The sequence below is a fragment of the Microcebus murinus genome, chromosome 23 (genome assembly GCF_040939455.1).
Source record: "Microcebus murinus isolate Inina chromosome 23, M.murinus_Inina_mat1.0, whole genome shotgun sequence".
Classification (NCBI taxonomy): Eukaryota; Metazoa; Chordata; class Mammalia; order Primates; family Cheirogaleidae; genus Microcebus; species Microcebus murinus.
In genome coordinates, this window is record NC_134126.1 from 12,848,864 (window position 1) to 12,875,336 (window position 26,473).

General features: G+C 44.4%; 1 protein-coding gene across 1 annotated transcript in view; it reads right to left on the minus strand.

Moving 5' to 3' along the window:
* The window catches only part of C23H1orf21 (chromosome 23 C1orf21 homolog), a 243,175-nt gene that overhangs the window by 125,346 nt on the left and 91,356 nt on the right, over nucleotides 1-26,473 (minus strand). Inside the window, exon 2 of the mRNA XM_020284377.2 lies at nucleotides 24,492-24,711. Within this exon, the coding sequence (XP_020139966.1) occupies nucleotides 24,492-24,585 (94 nt within the window). The 5' untranslated portion in view covers nucleotides 24,586-24,711. The remainder of the gene's footprint in view (nucleotides 1-24,491; nucleotides 24,712-26,473) is intronic.

Consider the following 26,473-nt stretch of genomic DNA (forward strand, 5'->3'; position numbering starts at 1 on the left):
ACCGGGAAGGAGCCAGAGAGAAGCCACAGGGCCCCGAAAGGGTGCAGTCTTTACCCTGGAGGCAGCTGGTGGACAGCTGGTGGGGTTGAGGCTTAAGATGCCACATCTACAACATCTGCCTTGTCTCCCCACTTCCTCCAGCAGACGTGCCTCCAACCGGGGCGTGGGAGGGTCCCTGCACCCAGGAGGGAGCAGCCGGGATGGGTCTGCGGGCTAACCTAGGGGAAGAAGAGAACGGCATGAATCCTGCTCCTGCTGCTCCTCCGACTGGCACTGAACGGAACGTCAGCGGAGCGCCACGGGCAGGGCACCGGCTTCCAAAGGCTTTGTCTCCCGCACTTGGCGGTGCGACTCCCCGCTGTGTGCTGCAGAGGGGGTACAGACCTCTCTGAATGAACGGAGCAGGCTGACATGTGACCCCACAGGATGACGCGGTCTCTCAGCATTCTCAGAGGCTCGCCCATATTTTTGAGAGGACAAGATGAGAGGAGTCCTCAGCTGCGAGGAGAAGAGGGTGACCTTAGGGTTCAGAGGTTCCACAGGAAGGATCAAAATGATAAAGCTTCTGTCACTCTGGCACCTTTGGTAATTAAGATGGGACCTGAAGGCCCCATTCCCGAATCATTTAATCATTTCAGAGGCCAGACAACACATTTCCTTCATTCATCTGGGGTTCATTATTCAGTGACCAAGGAACTATTATCTGGTCATTAAGGACCCCGGAACATTCATCTTGTGACAAGCTCCAACAAAAGACACACAACCAGATCCTGGCTTCCTCTAGGAAAGCATACTGCAAACAAGGCTTTTCATATGAGGAGGAGGCTTGATTTCTATACTACACAGTCATAATTCCCAATAATTCCCAATTATTCCTGTGTACTATGCAGTAATAATTCCAATAATCCCAGCTGCAATGAGTGGCTGAGCATTCTGAGCCGCTGGCAGAAAGGGAGGGCACGTGCCGGGGTTCCAACGCCGTTACCTAATTTCTCCAGAGCCCTGGTCTGCCTGTCCTTGTGGGGCAGGTTCTCCACCCGCCAGAACTGTGGGACTCTTGGAAAGTCTGACGTCAGCTCCCTCCTCTCTGCTGTTCCTAGCAGGGTTCCTCTCACCCTTGATAACCATCCAGGACGAAAGGCTGTCCAGCCGGCTGTCCTCTCAGCTGCTTTGATTTAATCCTCGTGTCAGCCCTGTGAGGCCAGAATCATAACCCCCTTTCATAACTGCAGAGAGACTAGTCCCTGGCTGCCAATCACATGGCAGTGCTGGGTTCGAACCCAGGTTGGTGCGAACCTAGAGCCAGGCTCTTAACCGCCAAGCCAACTGCTGTTTTGTTTTTAAACCACAAAGCACAAGAAATAATTTCTTTGGGAGATCACATGGTATAAAGCATAAATGGATTCAGAAAGAATCTGGACAAATTTGTAAATCACAAGGACATGAATAAAAGTTCTAAGTGCATCTACCATTAATGGACAACAGCAGAAAAACTACCATATGCTCCCTTGCCAAGACTCTAGAGCCTTTATCAGTGGAAGAGTATCAGCCCCGTGCTCCTTAAGTTAGGAATTAATGTGATATCCAAAGTAAGTGTTATGAAGACTTTCATTAAAACGGGGATTTGAGAGCCCAGGAGGCTAAGGCTGCTGTGAGCTGTTTGTATCACTATACTCCAGCCTAGGAAACAGAATGAGACCCTACCTAAAAACAAAAAGGAAAAAGAAAAACAAACTATAAAATGGTAATTTGACCATCACTGCATCTAACAGAAAGAAATGGAAGTTTTTCTCCAATATAGTAATTCATGCAATGTCTTTATAAAAACTTGCTAGTTTAAAGATAACTTTATTTCAAGGCCTTTGCAATACCATTACAACTATGATGTATGTTCTTAGCATTAAGATCAGGCAATAAAATCGAGGATCTCTTTCTTCACTAAGGAAAGGAGGAGGAGGATAAATGAGAGCCATCATTTATACAGCCCCTTTCGTGTTCCAGATCCAGTTCTGAAAGCTTGACATACAACAACTCATGTAATGCTCACAACAGCTCTAAGAAGTGGAACCATCAATGTCTCTATCATCCAGAAAAGGAAACTGAGGCACAGTTATCTAGCTGCACATCTACCGAGTGAGTGGTGGCACCGGGCCAGGCCATGAACCCAGGCAGTCTGATTTAGAGCCCATGCTCTTATTAGAGTTTCCCGTAAATGTGCTATGAAATGAATTTCTGATAAAAAGGAAAATTCTCTTTGTATACTAATCTCCATAATGAAACCTGCAGGACTACAACACCTCATAAAATGTATCCTCTCCCTGAATGAAACTCACCATTAAGATAAACCTTTTCAGGTCAGGCATTTAAAAAAAAGCCAATATATATAAAATAGAAAATAATAGAAAATAAACACAGCGATACTCTTTCGTAGGGTAAACAATAAAACAATAACAGCAAATATGAAAGGATACTAGTACAATGTCTCACCTGCCCTCCTTTGTATATGAAGTTGATAAAAACTCCACCACCATCACGAGCACCTAAAACATTAGATGTTTTTCCAGGACTGGAAATAAGTTTCTGCTGCTTCATCTGTAGTCATTTCTCTCCTGCCATCCCAGACCAATGGCCATGAACTTACAGGATGGCTGGTTAGGACTGGAAAATCACATGACCGTTCCAGAAACTCTTTCTCATCTGACAATTTGGCCAATGGTGGGCATGTATGTGTGTGTGTTAAGAGAGAAGTATATCTTAATGGTCGTAAGGTGCATCTGACTTGATGCCTTTACTTAGGTTTTGACTTAAGTGAATTTCTGTTAAGAAAAGACTCTCAGAAAATAACCATGGCAGGGGAAAAAAGTAAGTAAGCCTTTGAGCATCCAGGACAGCGCCCCCCCCCCAAGCCTGGCAGCAGAGGAGAGCAGCGTCTGGCCAGATGGGCTGGTGTGCTTTTGTGATGCAGACTGGCCAAGGGGTGAGGAGGTCAGTGGGAGAACCGGAGCAGGCTGGAGTGACGGGAAAGAGCAGAGCTAATGAGAGGAGAAGAACAGATACAGACACAGTGAGGGGCAGAAAACCCCGAGGAGGCTGGGCTGGAGGGAAAGTTTTGCAGAAGATTAGAGAGGAGAGAGAGATTTCTTAGGTAGTCAAAAGACAGACAGACAGACAGACAGACAGACAGACAGTCAGCAGAGTGGCAGAGAAATAATTCAGACTCACGGAGGAACAGATTCAGTGTGCTGTGCTGTGCTGTGGTTTCTGAATGAGGAGCCACTCAGGATTCTTCAAGATCATGCAGTAAAAATTTAAATTAATTTTCAGTGATATTTGGTGTTCCCTTTCACATGCTTCTGGACTGAAGCTGGCTTCCTGGGGGCCCAACTTTACCTGGGTTACACAGTCACTGGAAGGAGTTCCGTGGCAGCAGAACCACTCGCAAGACTAGGAAGAAACCGGGCAGAGTCATTTTCAGCGCAAGTAACTCCCCAGTAGATAAGCACTGCCACTGCATTTTTAAACTGGAAAAACACATCTGAAATATAATTTGTGATCAAACAGTACAGTTTCTCTCCTTATGAAAACCATTCATGACTTGACTTTTGGCCTCAGATCTCCTGAAAGCGGCGCTGGTCCTGGTGAGGAAGGAGCTGGGGCGCGGGGGGAGCACGCACACGGGCGTGGGGGCAGCCTGCACCCCCCTTCTTCCCCTTTGACACATCTGCACCTCTTCCCACGAGAGCTTCATTCACATAAAACAAAAGATCATTTCCAGCTGCTATGAATCGCCAAGTTATTCGCCCCTCCGACACTAAAGTGTGCTCTGACAGCGACAAAGAACAGCTCTTGAGGAATCAGGAGCCTGGGTGCAGGGTGGGGGTGGGGCGCATGTCGCTGACAGTCAACGGCAGAGCAGGCGGGAAACAAGATCACACTCACTTCCACAACCTGGGGGGCTGCGACAAGCCTCGTCTAGTAACACATTCTGCTCAACTTGTCTGCAGAAGACGTAGCTGTTTTGAATATTTATCTTTTGGGGAGGGGGGTGGAGGATTCATTCTTAAGGGCATCAAAGCAGTTCAATTAAATTCAGATCAACCCAACCATGGTAGGCTCTGTGCTCAGAGGCTGAGGACACGGAGCTGACGGGGAGATGGTCCTTGTGGACCCGAACCCACCATCTATTAGTCACCTGTTTCAATGTAGATTCAGACATCCTGAACGTTCTCAAAGCTAATGTTACATTCTGCTTCCTCAAAAGAGATATGCTACAGCAAAAAAGAACTGCTGTGATTTCTAGGACTTTGGATGATTTAAATCAGACATTTTCAACCTGTAGCGAGTAGGAAAGGTCCACATGATTCTGCACACACAGGCCACAGGAGAGCCTGGGAGGACAGCACATACCGGGGTGCGGAAGAGCCACAGCACCTTAACATGTCTTCTCTCTTGTCGCCTTTCAGAGGGAGAGCTACCTCTCTGAGATGCTGCTTGTGCCTGAAGGCCCGAGTTAGGTAAAACCCCAGAGTTCCAGGATTTGCAGGGAGAACGCAAGGCCTGGCTGTGGTCCAGCGCCGCTCTTCTCTGGCTTGCGCGGGAAGCCGCACATGCGTAGTGCAGGAGGCCCCTCGCCCGGTCAGGCCAGCGGGTGAATGTGGCTCCTGCCTGCCCGTGATGGCTCGCGCTGGGCCCCACAGAGGTGTGCCGGGTGTCTGGGCATCTTGGCGGCACATACCCAGGGAGATATCTGTAGCACCAGAACGGCCAGAATTGCAGGCTCACTACCTCCTATAGCCCCGCCGTGTCGGTCTCCAGAAACAGCTGGTGTCTCCGCCGGAGGTGCTGCCCCTACAAGGCAGACCGTGTCGCCCGCCCTGCGGCCTGGGTTTCACGCCTTGAACTCTGTCCTGTGCCAGCACTCCAGGGTCTCCTCTTAACTGGGGAGGGCCTGGGCATTATTCTTCTGTGTCTCCTTTGGGATGACCTGACTTTGGCTAACCAAAGCCCATTCTAGTCGCTCCTCTGTCACCTGTTCCCCTTCCTACCCCTTCCAGTGACCACTTGACCAACTGATCACCTCATCTTCCAGAGCCCATGTCCCGTCAGCTGCTCTTCTCCCCACGATCTGCGGAGGCAAAGAATCCCCCCAAAGGCTAACTTTCCACAAAAAGTGGAGAAGCTTACACATTTACCATATTGTTATAGGTGGTTTTTTCTTCTCTAAGAGTCTTCGGGGCACAGAAACGTGTCCTTTGCAGAGTGCCCTGAAGAACCTGACGCCATGGGACGGCGGGGGAGGGGGAGGGCAGGAAGACGAGTAAGTGTATTGGTGTCACTGTTTTCCTTAAAAGGGAACAACGCAGACTGGACAAGAAATTATCTGGGGGCTTGGCTTGCCTCCAGGGGAATCTATGCTTTATTTGTGTGTCGGGTCAGGGAGCATGGCTCCTGCTCTGGGAAGATGTACGAGATAAACTGAATTGCAAAGGTGGACGCAGGGAAGAGGATGGGAACCGAGCAGGTAAGGGCAGGTGAGGGAGCCTGGAGCTCGGTGAAAAAGAAGAGCAGGAACAGGGGACGGGAAGAGCCAGGTGATGGGGAGCAATGGCTGTTACGAGCAGGAAGGTGACAGCACAGATGTGCTTCTTCGGGCCCTGGTCCCCAACCAACTTGCTAAAAATGAACAAACGAGCCACGTCTGAAAATCCCTCCACACTCAGCTTGAATGCGGTGACACGAGAGTGGTGTCTATGAGCTCAGATGACACGCTGAGCAGAGCGACACGCGGCGCGCCGGGTGCTTCTCTGCGCCGGGGCCACACCCGCGCCCGGGCACGGCCAGCCCTGGAGACTGAAGTGGGGACGTAACTGTTCATACTGCTCTTTCGGTCGCAGCTGGCACCAAACGATTTTGCCTCAAGAAGGTAAAAAACCAAGGCCAAAAGCATTAATGGATAATTTTGACCCAATTAATCCTTGCAGCCCCATCTTGAAAAAGTCATTATTTTTATGATACTAGAATTTCAGTTTTCATTCCATGTTGCTCAGCCTCAGAACAGTCACTGCTTCCAACCACAAAAGCCCTGCAGCTGCAAACCACTAAAGCAGCGGCAGGTCTACTGGTACAAAGTTCCACCCAGAGAAACGCACCGATACCGTGTGCCCTAGCGACACTCATATTTAATGATTGCCCAAATATGTCCCGAGCCCGACCACATCGCACTCTTCTCTGCTGGTGTTTCCCTAGTCCGGAGCACCTGCTTCTCTCGCCAGGACCACGGGGCCAGCCTCTGCTTGGTCACCTGCTTCCACTCTTGCCTCCTGTAGTCTATACCCTAACGAGCAGCCAGAATCATCCTCTAAATTAAAACCCAAAGTTAGACTTCATCCCTCCCCCCCACTCGAAACCTTCTCCTGACTTCTTCTGTGGCATTTAGAATAGAACCCAGGGTCTTTGCGGGAACTGCTGAGCAGTGTAATCTGACCCCGGGCTGCCCCTCTGAGTGTATGGCCCACCACTCTCCCAGCACGGGGCGTCAGGCCTCTTCCTGGAAGCCGCCAGCAGGCTCCTGCTCAGGGATCTCGTCCTGTTGTTCGTCTGCCCCAAACACTGTTCCCAGGGATCCCCAGGGCTTGCTCCCTTACTTCCGGGTCTCTCTTCGAAGGTCTGCTCCTTCTCTGACCAGTGAGTCTGAAACAGCCACCCTGTCCCTCTCTAGCCCCTTTTGTATTCTCCTCACTGCACTTACCCCTACCTGACAGTACCTGTCTGTCTCTGCCTATTGCCTGTCTCACCCAGGATGTAGGCGAAATGAGAGTAGTTATTGCCTTATTACATGTTATATCCCCTATTAAAATAAAAGCTGGTTTTATAGTATTTGCTCAATAAATAGTTATTGAATGAATAATTGTGATTGCCAGAGTTCCATCACAGCTAAAAGCATATTTGTTTTCCATTTTAACACTTGCCAATTTGACAGTTGCACCAGGGGAAACAAGGCAAGGAATAAGATATTTCTTGAGTTAAGAAGCCAATGAGAACTAAAAGATTAATGAAAAACTATTGTGTTAAACAGCTGACATAATAAATGCGAAAATCTTTGCTGCAATGTTAAAAATAAAATCCTGTTTTGTACATAATTCGACAATTTCTTATGTGGTTATAGATCAAAATCAATAGTGACATTTATACAGAGAAACATGAATATATACAGCTGGAAGGGAATTCAAATACAATCTAGCTTGTCCTGAATGTGGTTTTCAAAAATGGAAATGAAACATAGTCTAAATAGAGATTTATACCAGTGTGGCTTTGATTTGCAACTTGAAGACATTCATTAGCTTCATAGATGTGGTATTTTAACACCATGCTTTTTTACTTCACTCGTAATCTTTTACCTTCAATGCAAATAGCCATGCACATAAACTCTTAAAAATATTTTTCGATGAAATGTAAATATTCACTTACATTTTAATTTCAAGCATGGACTATTATTGCTAAGGAAGTAGACTACAAACATTGTGTTCCTCTCCACATGGCCTCTTCCCCAGCTATGGACCTTCTATCTAAGAAACTTTAATTATGTAACCTTTTTTAAAATGTCAAAGAATTTTTATTCATAGTTTAAACATGAACTGTTAGTCATATGTTACCCGAATATTTATATATATATATACACACACATTCAATATTATAGCCATGGAACTATTATCTCCTAGTTTATAGAGTTTGAATTTCTATAAGTTTTGACTTTCTCTTGCCCTTTGATAGTCTCTCTAGACCAACATAGTATAGCTACATAAGTTAATAAACAAAATCACACTCTGAGAGCGATCAGACTATATAGCACAGCAGTTCTTGAGAAAGCAACCTGGGAAATTAAATATGCTCTTTTTGTCTAGATTTTGTATAACTGTGTTCTATTATAGTATACAATCTCTTTCAAACAACAAAGCCAATCTGCCCTACCACTACTTCTAGCACAAACCTTAAAACAGAAAGTCAACAATTTGAATCTTTCACTGACTGGTAGCCGGGCAACACCAATTCAAAAGATAAATAAGAAAGACCAGGAAGCAGGAACAGGCCCCACATACTTCGAGCTTTCTCACCTTGTAGTTTGTAGTAATGTTTTGAAGCTACAGAAGATATTGGTGATACTTCTAATTTTTTTAGATGGAAAAATTGTATCACAAAGCAATTGACACCTTGGTCAACTTTAGACCATAAAGCAGTTAACAGCTGAACACTACCACCACCATCACTTTTCTGAAAACAGTCAACAATATCACATGATTTTTTCAATGGCCTCATGGCAGGAGAGACTGCACAGGTGAATTGTTCACAGTGTGGGAAACAGGTAAATAGAACCTTTGAACATTAGTGCTCACTACTTCCCCACAGCAATCACCTAGCTCCAGTCATTCTCTCACCATGTGGAGGCCAAAGCTCACAGAGGTTGCCCTGAAGCCAGCTACTCCGCAGCAGAATCCAGATATAACAGATCTCCAGCCAAGTACACAGCTTCTCTATAAACTGGGCTCACAGGCCATTTGGTTTTGTTTGTGTGCTTGCTTTAATAAAATCTCACACAGTATGTAGCCTACTATGATCTCTGAGAGGAGTCATTTTTGCAAAGATTTACTTATACTAGAAAATTTGAGAAAGATAGAAATTGAGATTCAAGTTACAAAGGATGAAGATGGCTCCATTTCAAATTAGTCATTTGTCAACCTCCACATTATGCTTCTGATTTCTCCTCTTCCTAAGAGACTCTGTGCCTTGAAATGAAGCACAAGGCCCATTAGCTAAAAATAAACTTAAGATATGGAATTTTACCATAGTTATTTCCTATCTCTCAATTTGTTCTCAAATCTTAAGCAGCCTATTGGGTGTAGAGATGAAAACAGACAGAACGAAACCTAACTGTTTAGCCAGTGTGCTGCGAGTTGGCAAGGTGAACTCTTTCTGCAGAGCCCTGAAGTTCACTGTCGTCAATGATCCATAGTCATGAAGTTGGCACTGAGAAGTTTAGACCAGAGGAACTTTGCTATCAGTGATCATTCCTGATGGTTACTTCCAAAAACAAGGGAAAGTACTATGCACACTAATGATATCTGCAGATAAATGAATTTTAAAGAAAAAGTTCTTTTTCAGAAGGAAGTTTTTATTTTTTTTTCAAAAAAAATCCACCATGGTGAACTTTACTCTTATAAAGATGCTATTTACAAGAGAATAATCTAGAAAACTGTCTCAAAGGAGTTCACTGGTTATTTATATAGTACTTTTTATGTGCCAGGCACTACTTTAAGTGTTTTATCATTTATTAATTAATTTAATCCTCATAGCACCTTATGAGGTAGGTTCCAACTTCACAAATGAGGAACCTATCAGTTTGGTAGCCAAATTAGTACACTGAACCACTATGTCTTGCTACCTTACCTACAAGTCCTTTCTTAACATCACCGTCTATGTAATTATATAATACTAACTTTAAAATAAAGTCATTTATTTATTTTTATTTTTTTTCTTTTTTCTTTTCAAACAAGTCAGTTGTCTGATAAAATAAAGTCATTTAGAAAGAGATGTTGAATATCTGGAAAATATAAAAGAAGCACAGAGACTAACTGGTGATCAGCATACCCAGAGATAATCATTTATTTACCTTTCCTGGTAAACATCTATAGGCTTTGTTTTGAGTCCACGCACATATGCATTGAATATATATTACCATTTGATAGATGGAATCATTCTATCTGTACAAGTTTCATAACCATTTTTTTTTTCCATTTAACATCAGAGTGTTTTAATGCAATGAAGCAAACAATAAAATCCTAAAAAGGAAAAGGAACCATCGACTCTAGTATACTCTGTTGTCTTCATATCCCCAAAGTCCAGAACATTTGGGTTAATTTTCCAATACACTTAGGTTTTCCTTTGGTCCAAGGAGCTCCAGAGCCAGATGGAACCAAAAGTGCAGATGAGTCCCCAGCGATAACCCTCTAAAACAGAGGGATCCTCAGCCTTTCTTTGGCTCAGATTCAAGTTCCCTAGACCCTAGAGATATGAGCTGGCTCACAAAACAGCGTATACTATAAATCCAACCAACAACCAGGACTCAGTGATTGTTTGCCAATTAAAAAAAAAAAAAGAAATTCAACGTAAAACATAGCCCATAACATCTGGGTGCTCTTTCTTCAGAGCCCTGAATGCCATGGGCTGAGGGACTCTGCTATCAGTGCACACAGAGCAGGTCAGGACCAAAAGGCCTTGCATGTAACAGGGCTCAACACATCAGTGTTTTGATGAATTGACAACTTGGCTCAGAAAGGAGGAGGTAGGTGATCCAAGGCTTCGTTCCTCTATTACACTAAAAGTTCCTAGAATAAGCCTGGCACGGTGGCACATGCCTGTAATCCTAGCACTTAGGGAGGCCGAGGCAGGAGAATCAGTTGAGGTCAGGAGTTTGAAAGCAGCCTGAGCAAGAGTGAGACCCTGTCTCTACTAAAAATAGGAATGGTGCGTGCCTGTAGTCCCAGCTATTCTAGAGGCTGACGCAGGAGGATCGCTTGAGCTCAGGAGTTTGAGGTTGCTGTGAGCTATGAGCATGCCATGGCACTCTAGCCAGGGCAACAGAGGGGACCCTGTCTCAGAAAAAAAAAAAAAATCCTAGAACAGAGGAACTATATCTTGTACTTTTTAAAATCCCTATCTAATAGAGCACCTTCTTTGCCTCCTCGTTCATAAGCACACATTGCTCATGGGTTCACTGAGGCTCTGAAATCAGACACAGCAGAATTCCCAGCCAGACTTCAACCTATTATTTGTGTAATCTTTGGCAAGTTACTTAATACTTCACAGCTTCCACCCCTCACCTATAAATGGGCATAGCAGCACCTAGTAAATAATAGCTATCATCATTATTAATACCAGTTCATTAATTATTGATTAACTTTTATGTTGGGCACTATGGTAGGCATTGGTGATGTGTAATTAAATTACATACATTATCTTCGAGGAGCTCACAGTCAATGATCATAAAGATAATAATTACTTACTGAATTGTGGGTAGATTTTGTCTAAGCAGGAAATGTCTTTATTTTTCATCTCATTTTACTCTTCTCTCTACCCCTAAAGCAGGCCTGCACTGGCTCTCTTCCCACTGCCCACATGACTTAGTCCACTCACAATTGCTATAACAAAATACCGTAAACTAAGTGGCTTAGAAACAACAAACATCTATTTCTCATAGTTCTGGAGGCTGGAAAGTCCAAGATCAACGTGCCAGTAGATTCAGTGTCTGGCGAGGGCCCACTTTCTCAGAGATGGCACCTTCTCATGGTGGCCTCACACGGCGGAAGGGTGGAAGGGCAGCTCCCTGGGCCTGTTCTGTGGGGGCACTAATCCCATTCATGAGGGCTCCACCCTCATGACCTGACCACCTCCCAAAGGCCCCACCTCCTAACACCATCACATTGGGAATTCGGTTTTAACTTATGAATTCCTGGGAGACACAAACATTCAGACCACAGCAGCACTACACTCACAGGAACATTTTGTGTCAACAGACAATGTAGCACTTTCCTATATCTGTACATCTCCATTTCTTGCTGAATGGGTTTCTGTGCATAAATGTTACCTCTTCTAAAGCAGGGTAAACTCTTTGAGGGCAGGATGCAGGATTTTGTTTCTTTTGTATCCACCACCCAAAAGCACACAGTGCCTGTTCATAAACACACATTCAAATAAAACCACTCTAACCTTGTCTCTGGCCAAGCAGCAACCCCTGGCTGAGGATTATTATCTACGGAGGACTTAAGTGGATGAAACAATTTTTCTCACTGTTTAGAACACTGTTATCATAAACACAATTTAACACCAATTTATGATGACAAGCTGCTCAACTGGAAATATTTCCCAGCTGAAGACTGCTCAGGGAAAGATGGGTGAGTGAATAGGAGAATCTATTCCTGCTCTGTCCCATGGCCACTGCTACCTCCTACAGTGTCCCAATCCTCCCCTCTACATTTTATGGCAAAGATTTAGGGCTTACTTGCAGCAGCAAGAGCCTCTCTGCCTTTCAAGGAAGTAACTGTGGCCATGGTTTTCTATTTCTCATTTCAACACATGTGAAGAATATCTGCATGTGACATAGGATGCTTATAGAATCTACTTGGAGACACCACCAATGTGCAACAGTAAATGACAGTCATGTGCTAATCCCACGTAGGACAAACACTCTATATACCACCACACCCCGTCTCGGCCGGTTCCACCGTGTTTTAATGATAACACAGTCTCAGCATGTAACTAAGGCATTCGTTCTGGCATTATTCCTCAGGATCTACAATAATCTAACCTGAGGTCAGCCTTGACCACTTAGATAGCTTAAAGAATGAGTATCAAATCTTCAAGATGATCTGTCCAGTGTTTTCTAAATATTTAGCCAACGTCCAGATTCCTAACGTGATTCTTATACTGTCGATGTGAGCTTTTTAATGTCTTGGAAAAAATTACAGTGTAAAATTTCCAAATGTGTAAGGCTCCTGCCCTAATGTGAGATTCTCTGGAGTTCCTTCCCCGGTGGTTTGGGAGAGCTTCCCAGTCTCCCCTCGACATACCTTACGCACAGCGTACCTCTGAGCCTCTGTGCTCACCGTCTCTCTGCCGAAAACTTTGTCAGTTATCCATCTTTTAAGACTCAGCAGAGACCTTAATCATCCTTGTCACAAGTCTCGCGCTTGTCCTGGGATGAGAGACCCTTCCGTGTTACCACCCTGGGGTCCTGACATTTTCTGGTGAGATGCCCGCCTGCTACACCTTTCTCAGGTCCCGAAAGGCAAGTGCCAGGTTTAACCCACCCTCCTCACAGCCTCAGTGCCCAGCACGGTGCCAAAGTCTCGCAAGGTGGGTAGGAGCTTCACAGGCTGCAGTGAACAAGGCTTTAAATGAAACCAACAAGCCCAGTGATCAGAGCCCATCTACTTCCCTGGGCAAACGTGTCTATCGGTCAGATCCCTGTTGCCCTGGGGCTATTTCCAGTGACAGAGCTTTCTCCTCTGGGGAGGATTGCACCATGCCCTGAAAACACAACTGAAGGTCTTCGGAAGATGGAAACAGATTTTATTTGTCAAAATAAGCAATTTATTGAATGCGAAATGTTAATCATAAAGATTTAAGCCATACAGAAAGATACAAAGAAGGAATTAAGAATTACCTGAAACTCCATAATAGAGTGCCATTGTTCGTGTTTTGGTTACGAGCCTTCCAAACATTTCTTATATGCACTCACACAGAATTGTACATATATTTTAAACAAATAAAATTAACATACAAGATATGCTGTGTAAAATGCCTTCACTCTTTTCACTTACTGATCTGTTGCAAACTTCTTTCCGTAGCAATAATATAGAGTGCCCCAATCTTTAAATCTTTACTGGCTCTGTTCCACGTTTCATCAGTGAGAAAGACCCTTGCCCATGCAGGTCTGCACACTTGTCCAATTATCTCATGACAAATGCCTAGAAGTGTGTGTGCCGGGGCAAAGGCCGTGCTCACTTGAACTTTTGAGCTATATTACTGTTTTGTGTCCCAGAAAAATTGTTCTGCTTTGACATCCCTGATATAACATGAGATGGATGCCTGTTCCTGCCCAATGTGAGGGTTGAAAAATGTTTTGCTTTGCTTTGTTTTCCTTTTGTTGGTTTGTTTTTGTGGTTTATTGCTTAGAAGTAGAATATCTTTCTGTATATTTATTTATTGGCCTTTTGTATTTTTTTCTCTTTTCAATTGTCTGGCCATGAACTCTGTCCATTTTGCAATTGAGTGTCAGTTCTTTCCTTACAGATTTTGAAGGGTCTTTTTATATTAGTCATATTAACCTTATTTGTGTTGCAAATATTATTCTCAGTTTGACATTTATCTTTTAACTTGGTTTATGGAGCTCTGTTTGCTTTTTACCATGCAAGATTTTAGATTTTAATGTAGAAAAGTTTATTAACCTTTTTTTTATGGCTATGGATTTCATAGCATTATAAAGACATTTTGCAATTTCAGATTAGACACTCACTGTATGTTTTTTATAGTACTTTTATGGTTTCTTACTTTACAGTTAAATTTTTAGATTCATCTGAAAAATTCTAATATGAAGGGATGAATTGGGGAATTCCATTTTTAATATTATACTGATGAATAACAATATTTTTAAAGAATAAAATGTGTGTTGAAAAGATATAATTTGTGCATTTTTTTTTATCTCAGGTATGGACACATTTATCCTATACCAGTCACTGAGGCCATCATCTGTGTCTGTTGCCTCTTGTCCTTCCCACGGGGCTTCATAAAGAGATGTCACCTCTGCATGACAAATGCAAGGGCAGGAAGATGCTGGGTTATACTACACTCACACACACATATTTATGTACAGATTTATGTTTGATAAATAAAGTAGGTATATGTATTTGTTAACCTCTATAGATGGTAGAAATGTTTTAAAACCACACTCAAAGAAATAAGGCATAGTATTATATTCACCACTTGTAAATCATGTCCTTCGGTCTTCTGACTTAAAGACACACACTCACACATGCTCACATCTTACACAGATCAGAAGCTGGTATAGGTCAAAACAGGGAAAGGACAAACCACAGGAACACAGATATCTTAAAATCCAAAATAAAGAGGCAAGTACTGTGTGGATAAACTGATACACTTTTATTAGAGAACTACACATCTGCAATAAACTGATTGTGTATTTCTCCCCCAGTGTAATTAGAGGGAACCAATCAACCATTTTCAGAAGTGCAAACTGCAGGGGACAGAGGTCTGTGCATCCTCAGGCTGCTAACATGATGATGATGGTCATGCCCACCTAGAGCTTATCATGTATCATGTGCCAAGTTCTATGCTAAGGCTCTACATATATCAAACATGTAAGTCTCACAACAGCTGAAGACAGGCAAATACTAGTATTCCCCCCCCCAACACACACACATAGGGAAACTGAGGCAAGAAGAGTCTCAGCAATTTGCCAAGACTCTATGTTAGTAGTAGCTGAGCCAGAATATAAAAGCAACTTGCCAGCTTTTTGGCCTGTGTGCCTATCATGCCATCGCATTTGAGATCCACTGAAAATAGCCCTGACGACCACAATAGTCTCTAGACATCCTCATTTAAAAGCTGGGGCTGAGCTCATACGGCCGGTTAACAATTACTTCCCGAAGACTCCTGAGCAAAGGCTGGGTTGGACTCAAGGCAAAGCTAGATGTCTTGTTCCTGAAGGAAGGATCTCCTTAGCCAAGAGTCAGAATCCTCAATTCCAGCCACAGTCTCACTTCTTGACTTACACAAACTGTCATGGTCCTTAGCTTCAGTGTCCTCTTGTATCAAATGGGGATGATAATGGTAAGAATGACACATGCAAAAAGCCTTATGCACTGTAAAGTATGAGTCAAACAACTGTGTTTTTGATGCCATGTAACACTCAGGGGCAAAACACCAGCCAGGATCCCAGGAAGAGCCATTGCTCTGAATTTCTAAATTCTGTGATGTCTCTCAGAAGGAAATAACTCCACAGAGAAGTGCTGTGAGTAAAGAAACGCTCCCACCTCCTCTCCTGTCCCCGAGTCATGTTTTGAGAACTTCCCCCAGCACTGAGCAGGCCTTGCCTGCAGCTCCAGTGCTCTCCACCTTTCCCTGAATGGGGCCAGGGGACTGGGAAGCACCCAGCAGCCTCTCGACTGCCTTCTCTAGGGCCACGTTCACTCTAATTTTCTGCCCGAGGAAGGGCTCCAAGCACTTTGGACACCTGGATGGGCAAGAGAGCAACTGAGGGAAACCTGATGGGACTTCGAAGGTCCTGCCTGAGGGTCCCTGCCACTGGTTCCCAGGGACTCAGATGCTCCCTCATCTCTTGCAATCAGGCTGCCTGGCAGCTGCAAGTGACAAATGGTCCTATTTTCCACTTATCTCTATATCTAACATTAAGAGAACAGGCTCATGATACCAGTTGGCAAGTAAAGGAAAAGAAGTACTTGGATTTTTTTTTTTTTTGTAAATATAGAAAGTATAGAGCATTTCTTAACTTTTTGTCATAGAAAACGTTCTCAAGTAGGAATTTTTATTGGCTTTACCTTGGATCAATCAAACTTGGCATCGAAGTAGCATATAGCATGGCATCTATTCTGTGGGGGGCGAGGGGGCAGGAGTGGAGGGGTTGGGCCCATCTCCCACTCACAAGAGTGCTCAGTGCTCACTGCATGGCCCTGCGCTGAGTGCTCACCAGGGCTGAGCACATGGGCGCTTCTCGGCACAACTCCAAGTGCCGGGTGCCATTATTACCTCCATATCGGATGTGGAAACAAATAGGGCTAAGTTATCTGTCAGAGACAACACACGCGGTGGTGTGGCTGGCATCGAACCCTGGCTAGTGTGACAGAACTCCATTCCATGCTCACGTGCATGCTGGTCCCCTCTCTCCTGTCACGTAAGCTCCTATCAGAATGGCCCAGGAACCACCTAGAAGAAGGAAATGACACTAGCATATCTGAACACCTCCTCTGAATCAGACACTGGGTTAAGTGCTTTTACTTAGGAATTGTGCAGCTGAAACTCCTGGCCAAGGTGGACTGGCTTCTCTGACTCAATGAGCCTCATGTGCACTTCTAGCCGTTACGACCTTTCTGAGACTCAGCTCAGCACATCATGGAGTACTGAAAGCCAACCCAGGGCCGGGTCCCTCACCTATCTTGACTTCAATTTTCCAGCTTTTATGAGTAGGATCTGGCCTTGTCACAAATCCATCAAACATTCTGCCCTAGGGTTCTTTACTGTTCCCTCTGACTGACTAAAAACAAAAAAGGGGGAAAATATTTCCTTTTTGACATTGGGGAAATAACAGCTTTAGAAGCTCAGAGAAGCTTCTCTCTGCCAGCAAAAAAGTAACATTAACAGCAGCTGAAGACTACTACTAATTAGCGTAGAGCCAGGAGCAAGTTGGCTTTGCTCCTGCTCATCGACCGAGCTGCCTCCCAGTCTCTGCCTCTCTGGGCGTCCCCATGGACCCCTTTCCCCAAAACACCCCCGCTCCCCAGCTGAATGTACAACACCGGTGCTCACTTAATGCACCTCCCACCTAGGAAGAGTCAAGGCAGAAATGAGGGCTGCTGCCTCAGCCTGACTCCTTTTCTCTTTGACGTAACAATAAGTCAACTCCAAAACGGAAACTTGCAAGAGAAGGAAATTCTAACATCACTGCTGCTACCTTCCAGCGACTCACACCAGTACATCGCAGTAGAAATATACTGTGAGCTGCGTGTGCACTTTGGATATTTCTAGTAGCCACATTAAATAAGAAGCAGGTGAAATTAATCTTAACAGGTTCATTATTTGATATATCCCAAATATGATCATTTTAACATGTAATCAATAACGAAATTATTAATGAGCTATTTTACCTTTTTCATATTAAGTCTTCATTTAATATGAAATTAAAAGGTGCATTTACACTTACAGCCCAACTCAATGAGGTCGCCCGGCTGGCTGAGTCGGTAGAGCACGAGACCCTCGATCAGGACTGGCCGCGATGGACACGCTCCATAGCCACGTGCGGCTAGTGGCTACTGTACTGCACAGCACAGACAAGCATCATCCTCTCTCTGCTACTGTCTTGCAAACACAGATATCTTTAACCAATTTTTGCTTTATGCAATCAAAAACTATTAGAGGGCCGGGCGCGGTGGCCTGTAATCCTAGCACTCTGGGAGGCCGAGGCAGGCGGATTGCTCGAGGTCAGGAGTTCGAAACCAGCCTGAGCAAGAGGGAGACCCCGTCTCTACTATAAATAGAAAGAAATTAATTGGCCAACTAATACATATATAGAAAAAATTAGCCGGGCATGGTGGTGCATGCCTGTAGTCCCAGCTACTCGGGAGGCTGAGGCAGGAGGATTGCTTGAGCCCAGGAGTTTGAGGTTGCGGTGAGCTAGGCTGATGCCATAGCACTCCCTCTAGCCTGGGCAACAAAGTGAGACTCTGTCTCAAAAACAAACAAACAAACAAACAAAACAAAAAAAACCCCCAAAATTATTAGAGGAATAGTGACTTACTTTGCCTCCAACTGCTTTCAATTTCTGAATAAATCTGCTGTTATTTTTCTCAATTAATTTTCACCATAACCTTGTGAAATAAGTCTCTACGACATTTTAGATGGGTAACAGATTGGCATCACACCATCTCTCTCTCCCTCTCCTTCTCTCTCTCTCTCTCACACACACACACACACACACACACACGCACGCACACGCACACACGTGCGCGCGCACATACCCCTGCTTTCTGCTCTCGATTTAGCCATAGCCAAGGCGCACAACTTCACTGAAGCCACACGGCAATACGGAGCCCAAGTCAGAGAAAGCAGCCAAATCTGTGTCTGCTTCACTGCCGCTCTGTAATACTCTGAGCACCTCCATTTAAAGGGATGTTTATAAATATCAGACCCTCTTGGTCCTGAAACCAAACCCAGCAGCAGTGGCAGCCGCCTTGGTCACACGGGGCAGCCGGTGTGGCCAGTGCCCCGACAGCGTCTGCCTGCGGCTCCCTGGGCTTCCGCGAGCCCTGTGTCCTCTAAGGCCCTGTCGCCCTGCCTTCGGGGGCCAGCCAGCTCGTAAGAGAGATTGGACATGTAAACAAATACATCAAGCCAATAAGCATATAAAAAGTATTCTGGGATGGCAGGAAAAGAGATACTTTCCGAAGGTATTAGAAGAGGTCTTTCTTTTTCACAGTTAACATTTGGAAAACCAGCCGGACTTAAGAAGGTGAAGTCAGGACAAAAGGCCCAAGCCGAGCAAAGTCAGGTGTGCCGGAGGATGAGGAGCTGGGGAGGTGTGGGACGAGGTCACAGGTGCGCTGTCCCCTCTGGCCGAAGAAGAGGATCATGGAGGAACTGAGTGAAACAAGGCGCCAAAGGTGAGTATGAGCCATCTTCAGATGTCTTGGATGTTAACCAAGGATCAGGCATTCTACTGGCTAAGAACTAGACACAAACAGAAAGTTCTAGAGAAGATTTAACACCAACAGAGGAGTATTTTAAAAAGCCAATCTGGCAGTGGTGCAAAAAAATGGACAATTAAAAACAAAGAGCCAAAATCCCGTACCCGCCTGACAGGTGGCCCTGGCAGAACACGAGAGGGGAGGAGCCTCGGGGTCTGGAAACGAACGGCAAGAGGCAAAGGTGGCTCACGCGCAAAGCCTGCAGTTATTGGAATGATGCAAATAGGAAAAGCACAAACAGGAAAGTCAATATAACTCGGGGTCTCTCTGCCCTTAGGGATAGGCTGCAGAAGAGATAATGATCTCAGATTTTGACACGTTAATTTCCCTTATTAGGGGATGAATCTGTTCTGTGCACCTACTTTTATAGTTTAAGTGAATGACTGTTGAAAGAAATCCACTAAGCACTCAGCTTTCATTATAACTTGCTTAACTAGTTCATGATCACTTGGACCTGTTGGTCACTTAACTTTTTGCAAGCTGGCCTTGGCAGTCGCCTCGGCTGTCCTCTGAACGACCTCAGCAGGTCTGCTGACCGCTGGCCACATCTGCCCTGACGACTGACAGAAGGAAAACTCCAATCTGGAGACAGAACCCTTGAAAAAGATGTGACTTCTCAAAGGGCCACAGTGTGTAAGGCAGATCTTTAGCTCCGAAACTTTTTGTGCTTCAACATTTAAAATGAAAGAAAATGTGTATGTAAATATCAGTGATAAAATTCCTTGTCAATGATCTCCTAAATCCTCTGAAATCCAGGAATCGAGACGCCCATTTGGCAATTTATTCCCAATGTGGGAACATTCTACAGAAATTCTGTCACCCGTTTGGAGTGGTCAGTCTCCTAAATAACCAAAACCTCAGGGAGCCCAAACTGCTTCAGAAAAACAGAAATTATCGTTTGTGTAAACACACTGAATATCAAAGCTCCCTGGCATGTCTTCAGAAGCTATGAAATTAAATTAACACCTTCAGGAAAAGAACCGAGTGAGTGTGTGCACACTCGGAGACACGTGCTTTAAGAGCCATCCCCTAGCTCAGCTACGAAAGCACAAAAAAAAAAAAAAAAAAAAAAAGAGCCATCCCCAAATATGCCACCCTTCACAGACTCTGTCAACATTTCTACAACACGTGGCAATAACATTTTTTAAACATTTTAAAACACTCAGCTTTTAAAAAGTGAATGAGGCCACTTTATTCAGTGAAAAATAGAGGGATAATTTAGAAAGCAGAATATACTAATAATTGTCCAGGTTGGAATATAACCCAGGCATGGGTTTCTCATTGCCTCTCCCCATGGGTGTCGGTCTCCAAAGAGGCCCCGACAGACCTCCCTTCCCTCCAGGCACATGCTCGGGGCATGGAGCGGCTCTGTGCTCCTTCAACTCTGGCTGGTCTTGTGACTTGCTTTGCTCAACAGAATGAGGCAAAAGTAACACTCTTGGCCTCTCAAGCCTAGGTCTTAAGAGGCCTGGCAGCTTCTACTTCCCCTCTTGGAAGCCAGCCACACGTGAAAAGTGTGGCTACCCTCCTGGACAGAGGCCTGAAGCCATCTCGGAAAGTTGGGTCCAGCTGAAACCCCAGCTGGGTGCAGCTGCATGATAGAGCCCAGGGTAGGACAGCAGACGAACCCCAGCCATCCTGCTGCATTGTTAGAAATAATAAGTTGATGCTGTCTTAGGCAACTACTTTTGGGGCCATTCGTGATGCAGTAATAGATCACTGAAACAATGGGTGACAAATGGTTAAAAAGCGAGCCAGTCTATCATCAACCATCTGCAACCATCTGTGATCATCTTGGGGTTCTGTAAATCTCTCTCTGCAAACTAATTTAAGTGGAGAAACCCAGACAGGACCTTATCTTGTCACATTTAAACTCTAGCATTCGGTAACATCTAGAATGCCGGTACAGTCTTGACACTGGATTCTGGCAATTCTGCCCCAGAACCCTACAGGGCCAGAAAAAGTATCTCATTGATTGGTGAAGCTCTCTCCCCATTGTATTCCTGCCTTATTCAATACAATAATACAATCCTGCAAATATTTATGTCAGAAAGATTAGCAAGATGGTGAATGCAGGAGTAAATAAAACTTCAATATGAATACTTCGAGGATGAAGAAAATTTAGCCTTAACTGCACTTTATGGCACAGACTACATAGAGCCACAGAGATACAGAGACCAGGCAGCTCGGGGTAGACTGATTATTAGACCCCCCTCCTGCATCCAGACCCATGCTATGAATGCACTGTGGTCGGAGTGTACTTTGTTGCCTCCTGACTTGGGGCTTACTAGTGTGACCTGCTTTGCCAGAGAAATGTGGGTACAAGTGACAGTGTGATAGTGTACCCGCTCTAAGTCCAAGTTTAAGAGGTATCAAATGTACTGCTTGCACTCTTGCCCTTCTGCAGAAAAAGTGTGTGTCATGCCCCTACTGGCTCAGTGATCCCAGGAGGAAGATGAGAGATACTTAGCAGTGCCAACTCAGCTGACCTACCAACTCATGATCAAGAAAGAAATGCTTATTGTGGAATGCCACAGAGATCTTGAAGTTGTCTACTACCCAGCAAGAGTTGACTAACACAAGGCTCCTTTATCAGATGCTAACATTTACAAAACACACATGGTACTTTAGAACAATAGTCTTCCTGGCTATACAAGTTGTAACTAAACTAGGAAATGGATGGTTAGGTGGTCTCATTGGCAAGCAGAATATATGTACAATATATTGAATAGTATCAAATCTTGCTCTCACAATCTAAGATTATCTTCTAAAGATTGGAATTTGGTATTCAAAATTCTCTATAATTTAACCCTAACTTAGTTTTATAGCCAATTCTCTCTCACTTCTATTTTTTGTATTTCATTTAAGTTGGATTATTTATAATTCTTGAATAGGTCTTACATTATCTATCCTTTCCTTATCCAGTTCCTTCCTGCAGCCTTAATCTGACAGGTTTAGATTCTTCTGGTACTTTCAGGCCAGGTTCATCTCTGATGTCATCTCTGTATGAAATCTGCTCTGATGCTGCCTTTTAGGGCAGACTGTCCATGCCCTGACTCTTATCATGATGTATGTCTTTTCCTTTTATAGGATTTGGCTTATTCTGCCTAGTAACACTTCCTGCCCTCTTACAAAGTCCTAGACAGCAAGGTTTAAGGATTAGTTACCTCTGTAATCTCATGACATTTAGCAAAAGACTTCACGCATAGTACACAGACCAATCAATACTTTTTTGCTTTAAAAATCGGGTGGCCAATGGGAGGCAGCAGGGCACTGGGAAACCACATGGAGAGAGAAAGGTGGACTCTGGAGTCTTAGCGATCCAGATTCTATCACCTTGCAGCTGGGCAGCCTTGGACCAGTTAGTATCTCTGTGCTTCAGATTCCAAATATGTAAAACTGGGATGGCGCACATTTCACAGGATTGTTGTGAAAATTCAGCATGAAAATGAACGTAAATGCCACACGATGTTGGACATATGGTGGCGGCTCCATAAATGGCAACTCTATTATAAAAATGACAATGACACAGAACATCACACAGAAGTTAGTTTAAACAAATCCCTGATGTTAGATTATTTTTTCCTAAAAGTGAAGCATTTGAGGGTGACAGTAATGACTCTAGTTCCAGTTAGCTCTTATCCCAGAAACTGTGGTTTCAACAATCTGGACTCTAGTTTTATTGAGATGTTCATATAGATGTTATTCTTCTCCATGGTTCTCAGTGCTATAGGTAGTCACCATAGAAGCGGATGTGTTCCAGGCAACAAATGCATCCCCTCAAAACAGGATATAACAAAATCTTCTTCCCATGCATACTAATCCCCTTTTAATAGAACATTCATTAGCTATTTCATAGCATTCCTAATTCTCCACCGGGGACTAAAGCAACCATTACAATGGACCAAAAGCTAGAGATTCTGAAAGCAGTGGGATTATTTGACAGTGACTGAATGGTGCAGCTGCAGTTATTTACATGTAAACATTATCTCAATGAGGTTTCTTACAGAGTAAGAGAAGAAGAGACGTTTTTATAAATAAAAGTGTCATGCAAATGTCAAGTAGTAGGTATTATTGTTAAAGTAATTTCAGCAAAAATTGCTTCACCTGCCTTGTACTAACTGAAATTTTGCTCACATATCCACACTTCATCAGAGCAACAGTTCATCATCTAAGGCTACAGCCCCCAAACCCCAGACTGCAGACCAATACCGGTCCATGGCCTTTTAAGGACTCAGGAATCAGGCCACAGAGCTCTGCTGTTCTCTACCTCCCACCCCCAGTCCATGGAGAAATTGTCTTCCATGAAACTGGTCGTCCCTGATGTCAAAAAGGTTGGGGACCGCTGGCCTAAGGTACCAACTTGAGATCAGGCCAACTCAAAAGCTGGTAGGTGGCCAGGCATGAAATTTCAGTGAGTGAACTGGACTCGGTATCCATCCATGGGGAAGGGTTAGAAGTTGTGGAGGGCACAGCCTGGCTGAAGGGGCGATGGCCACCCCACCCACTGACCGTTGCCTCAAGCAATGAAGACCTGGTGTGACCAGATCTTCTGAAGAAACTGTGGGCTTTATGTGAAATATCTTAATTTTTAAAGGCTGCCTTGCTTTTTATTTCAAAGTTTTTTGTGGGAGCCAGAAATAAAATAAAATAGAATAAAATAAAATAAAATAAAAAATTGCAGACCAGATGTGGCCATATAGACTCTGCCTTGGATATCCTAAAGTCATTTTGAATCATCAGAGAGGTTAAATAAAAAATGCTTATTAAATTTATTGTATTTTGTCATTTGAAAATGTATAATTCACTCTCGATTAACCCTAAAAAAAAACCACCTCACTCCCTCATTTATAAATCCTCACTCCAGGTTTGGACTTCTGCTTTCAGTTTCACAGTTCTCCCCCACCAGGACACCCTGTGGCCGCTGTCCCACGCAGCTATGTAAATCCTGCTAGTTCTTTAAAGCTCGATTTAAATGCTAGCTCCTGCAGAAAACCTACATGATCCTTCTCAAGGCCCCCTTTGCATAAATTATGATGTAACTTCTCCAATGTAAAATATCTGCATATCAGACCTCGTCGCCCTTCAACCCCTAATGGTATAACCCAATAATCCCTATAATTATGGCCACAAAAGCGAAAGGCTTAGAAAGAGTAAGTTCCAATGTTCAACAGCAGAACAGGGTGACAACAGCTAACAACAATGTAATTGTCCATGTCAAAGCAGCTAAAGGAGAGGTTCTTGCAATGTCTCCAACACATAGAAATGATAAGTGTTCAAGGCGATGGAGATCCTACCTACCCTGATTTGATCATTGCACATTCTATGAATGCAACAAAAATATGACATGTACCCTATAAATATATACAGATATTACATCTACATTTGAAAAGCGAAAGGCCCAGAATCAACGAGTGGAGAGTAAAGGCGGCCAGCACTTACCGCCAAACACATCTCCGTTCTGGTAGTTCTTCCCTTTCTGGGCTTCCTCTTCATTTTGAACAGTGGCAACATGCTTGGCGGAGGCACAGCCCATAGTCTCATTCGGTCAGCTTCAGCCGGGCCGGACTGCAAAGCATCTCTACAGACACGGGGACATGTTTTGTTTCTTTAAACACAAAGGAAATCCACCTGGCTGCCGAGTCAGTCGCGACGCGTGCACCTGCGAGAACAGAACGCGAGGTCAGAACGGGCGGCCCCGGCAGGCCCTGCGTGTCGCCGTGTCACTGAGCCGTGCCACCCGCGGCGCGCTAGAACCCACGCCCGGCCCCATGGCGCTGCCGCTGCGGGGGCCACGGAAGAGCCACAGGCAGCGTGACCCGTCCCCACTTAATCCCCACCCGGAGAGCAAGACTGGAAGGGACAGCCTGCGTGACACATGGCGGAAGGGTGGACTTTCTGTGGAGACACCAAAAATACATATTTACTTATCTAAATAAATATTTGAGCACTGCCACTTGCCACATACACACACTTAAAGTGCTTGTATGTTTGCGAATGTTCTGGAATCTGCAGGGGATCCTCCCCGTTCAGGAAGCTGAGGAAAGCTCTTCCTCTTCCCCGTCCCGCCCTGCAGGCCGCTGTCCCCGGCTCTCGGGTCTTACCTTCCTCCTCCGACTGAAGCATGGCTAGTGTACACAACATTTTGGCTGAGGTTGTAAATGATTCTATATCGTATTTCACGAGAGGTGACATTGTTTTGAAGACAAAGGAGGGAGACGGGACGAGGCCCTAAACTTACTTTCGTGCGTTTTCTGCTTAGCTGGCTAAACGTTGAAAGCACTGAGCAGAAGGTGCGGGAATACAAAGGTAAGCAAACAAAGCAGGTGTCTAACTCTTGGCATAACCTCTGTGCCCGCTGACCTCTCGTAAAGGCTTAAGTGGTATTTGTGGCTATACTGCAAAGGCGATAATCCTCAAGCTGACTGAAGTGAGTTTATCTTCTCCTGCCCCTCCCAAGGAGGCGACCCACATTCCCAGGGTTTGCTATGCTCGACTTGCTCATTTCTGTTTTATTCTTTCATCACTCTTATCCAACCAGTCCAGCCCTGTAGATGACTTACTCCCCTGGTCTTGTAGATGTTGCCTTTGAAACATCTCTCCTGTCCACTCCTTGGTTTCCAACCATCCCACTTTAATACATCCCTTACCTCCTCAGACCCCTGGACAGAGCAAAGGAAGCATCAAGCCTCTTTTCTTTTTGAGATAGAGTCTCACTCTATCATCCCAGCTAGAGTGCAGTGGCATCATCGTAGCTCACAGCAACCTCAAACTCCTGGACTCATGCAAGCAATCCTCCTGCCTCAGCCTCCCGAGTACCTGGGGCTACAGGTGCATGCCACCATGCATGGATAATTTTTCTATTTTTTGTAGAGATAGGGTCTCCCTCTTGCTCAAGCTGGTCCCAAATTCCTGGCCTCACATAATCAATCCTCCTGTCTCAGCCTCCCAAAGTGCTAGCATTGCAGGTGTGAGCCACCACGCCTGGCCCAAGCCTCTTTTAATCTTCATCAGCACCCACATTCCACTGCCCCTAACCTTTATGAACAATTCATGCTTCTCAAGTTTCGTGGACAGTCTACCTCACAGTAGCTGCAAGATTTCTTATCCAACAAGACTGCTGCCCCTAAGCCCTCCTCCTAGGAGCACTAAGGGCTTCTCTGGATGTAGAAATCTAATAATTTAAACCATAACATCTCAGCAGAGAAAAATCTTCAAATTAGTGTAATCAATCTAATAAATGAACTTAGATACAAAAGTAATGACCTTAAATTAAGCCAGGCAAATACAAATTACAATAAATATTGACTTTGACTGTAATATTAGTCATGTCTGTGTAATTTCTCAGACTATTCTATCACTGGTTATATTAAATCATTAATAGGAAGTATGATGTTGGTTGGTAAAGTTTCATAAATCAGGAA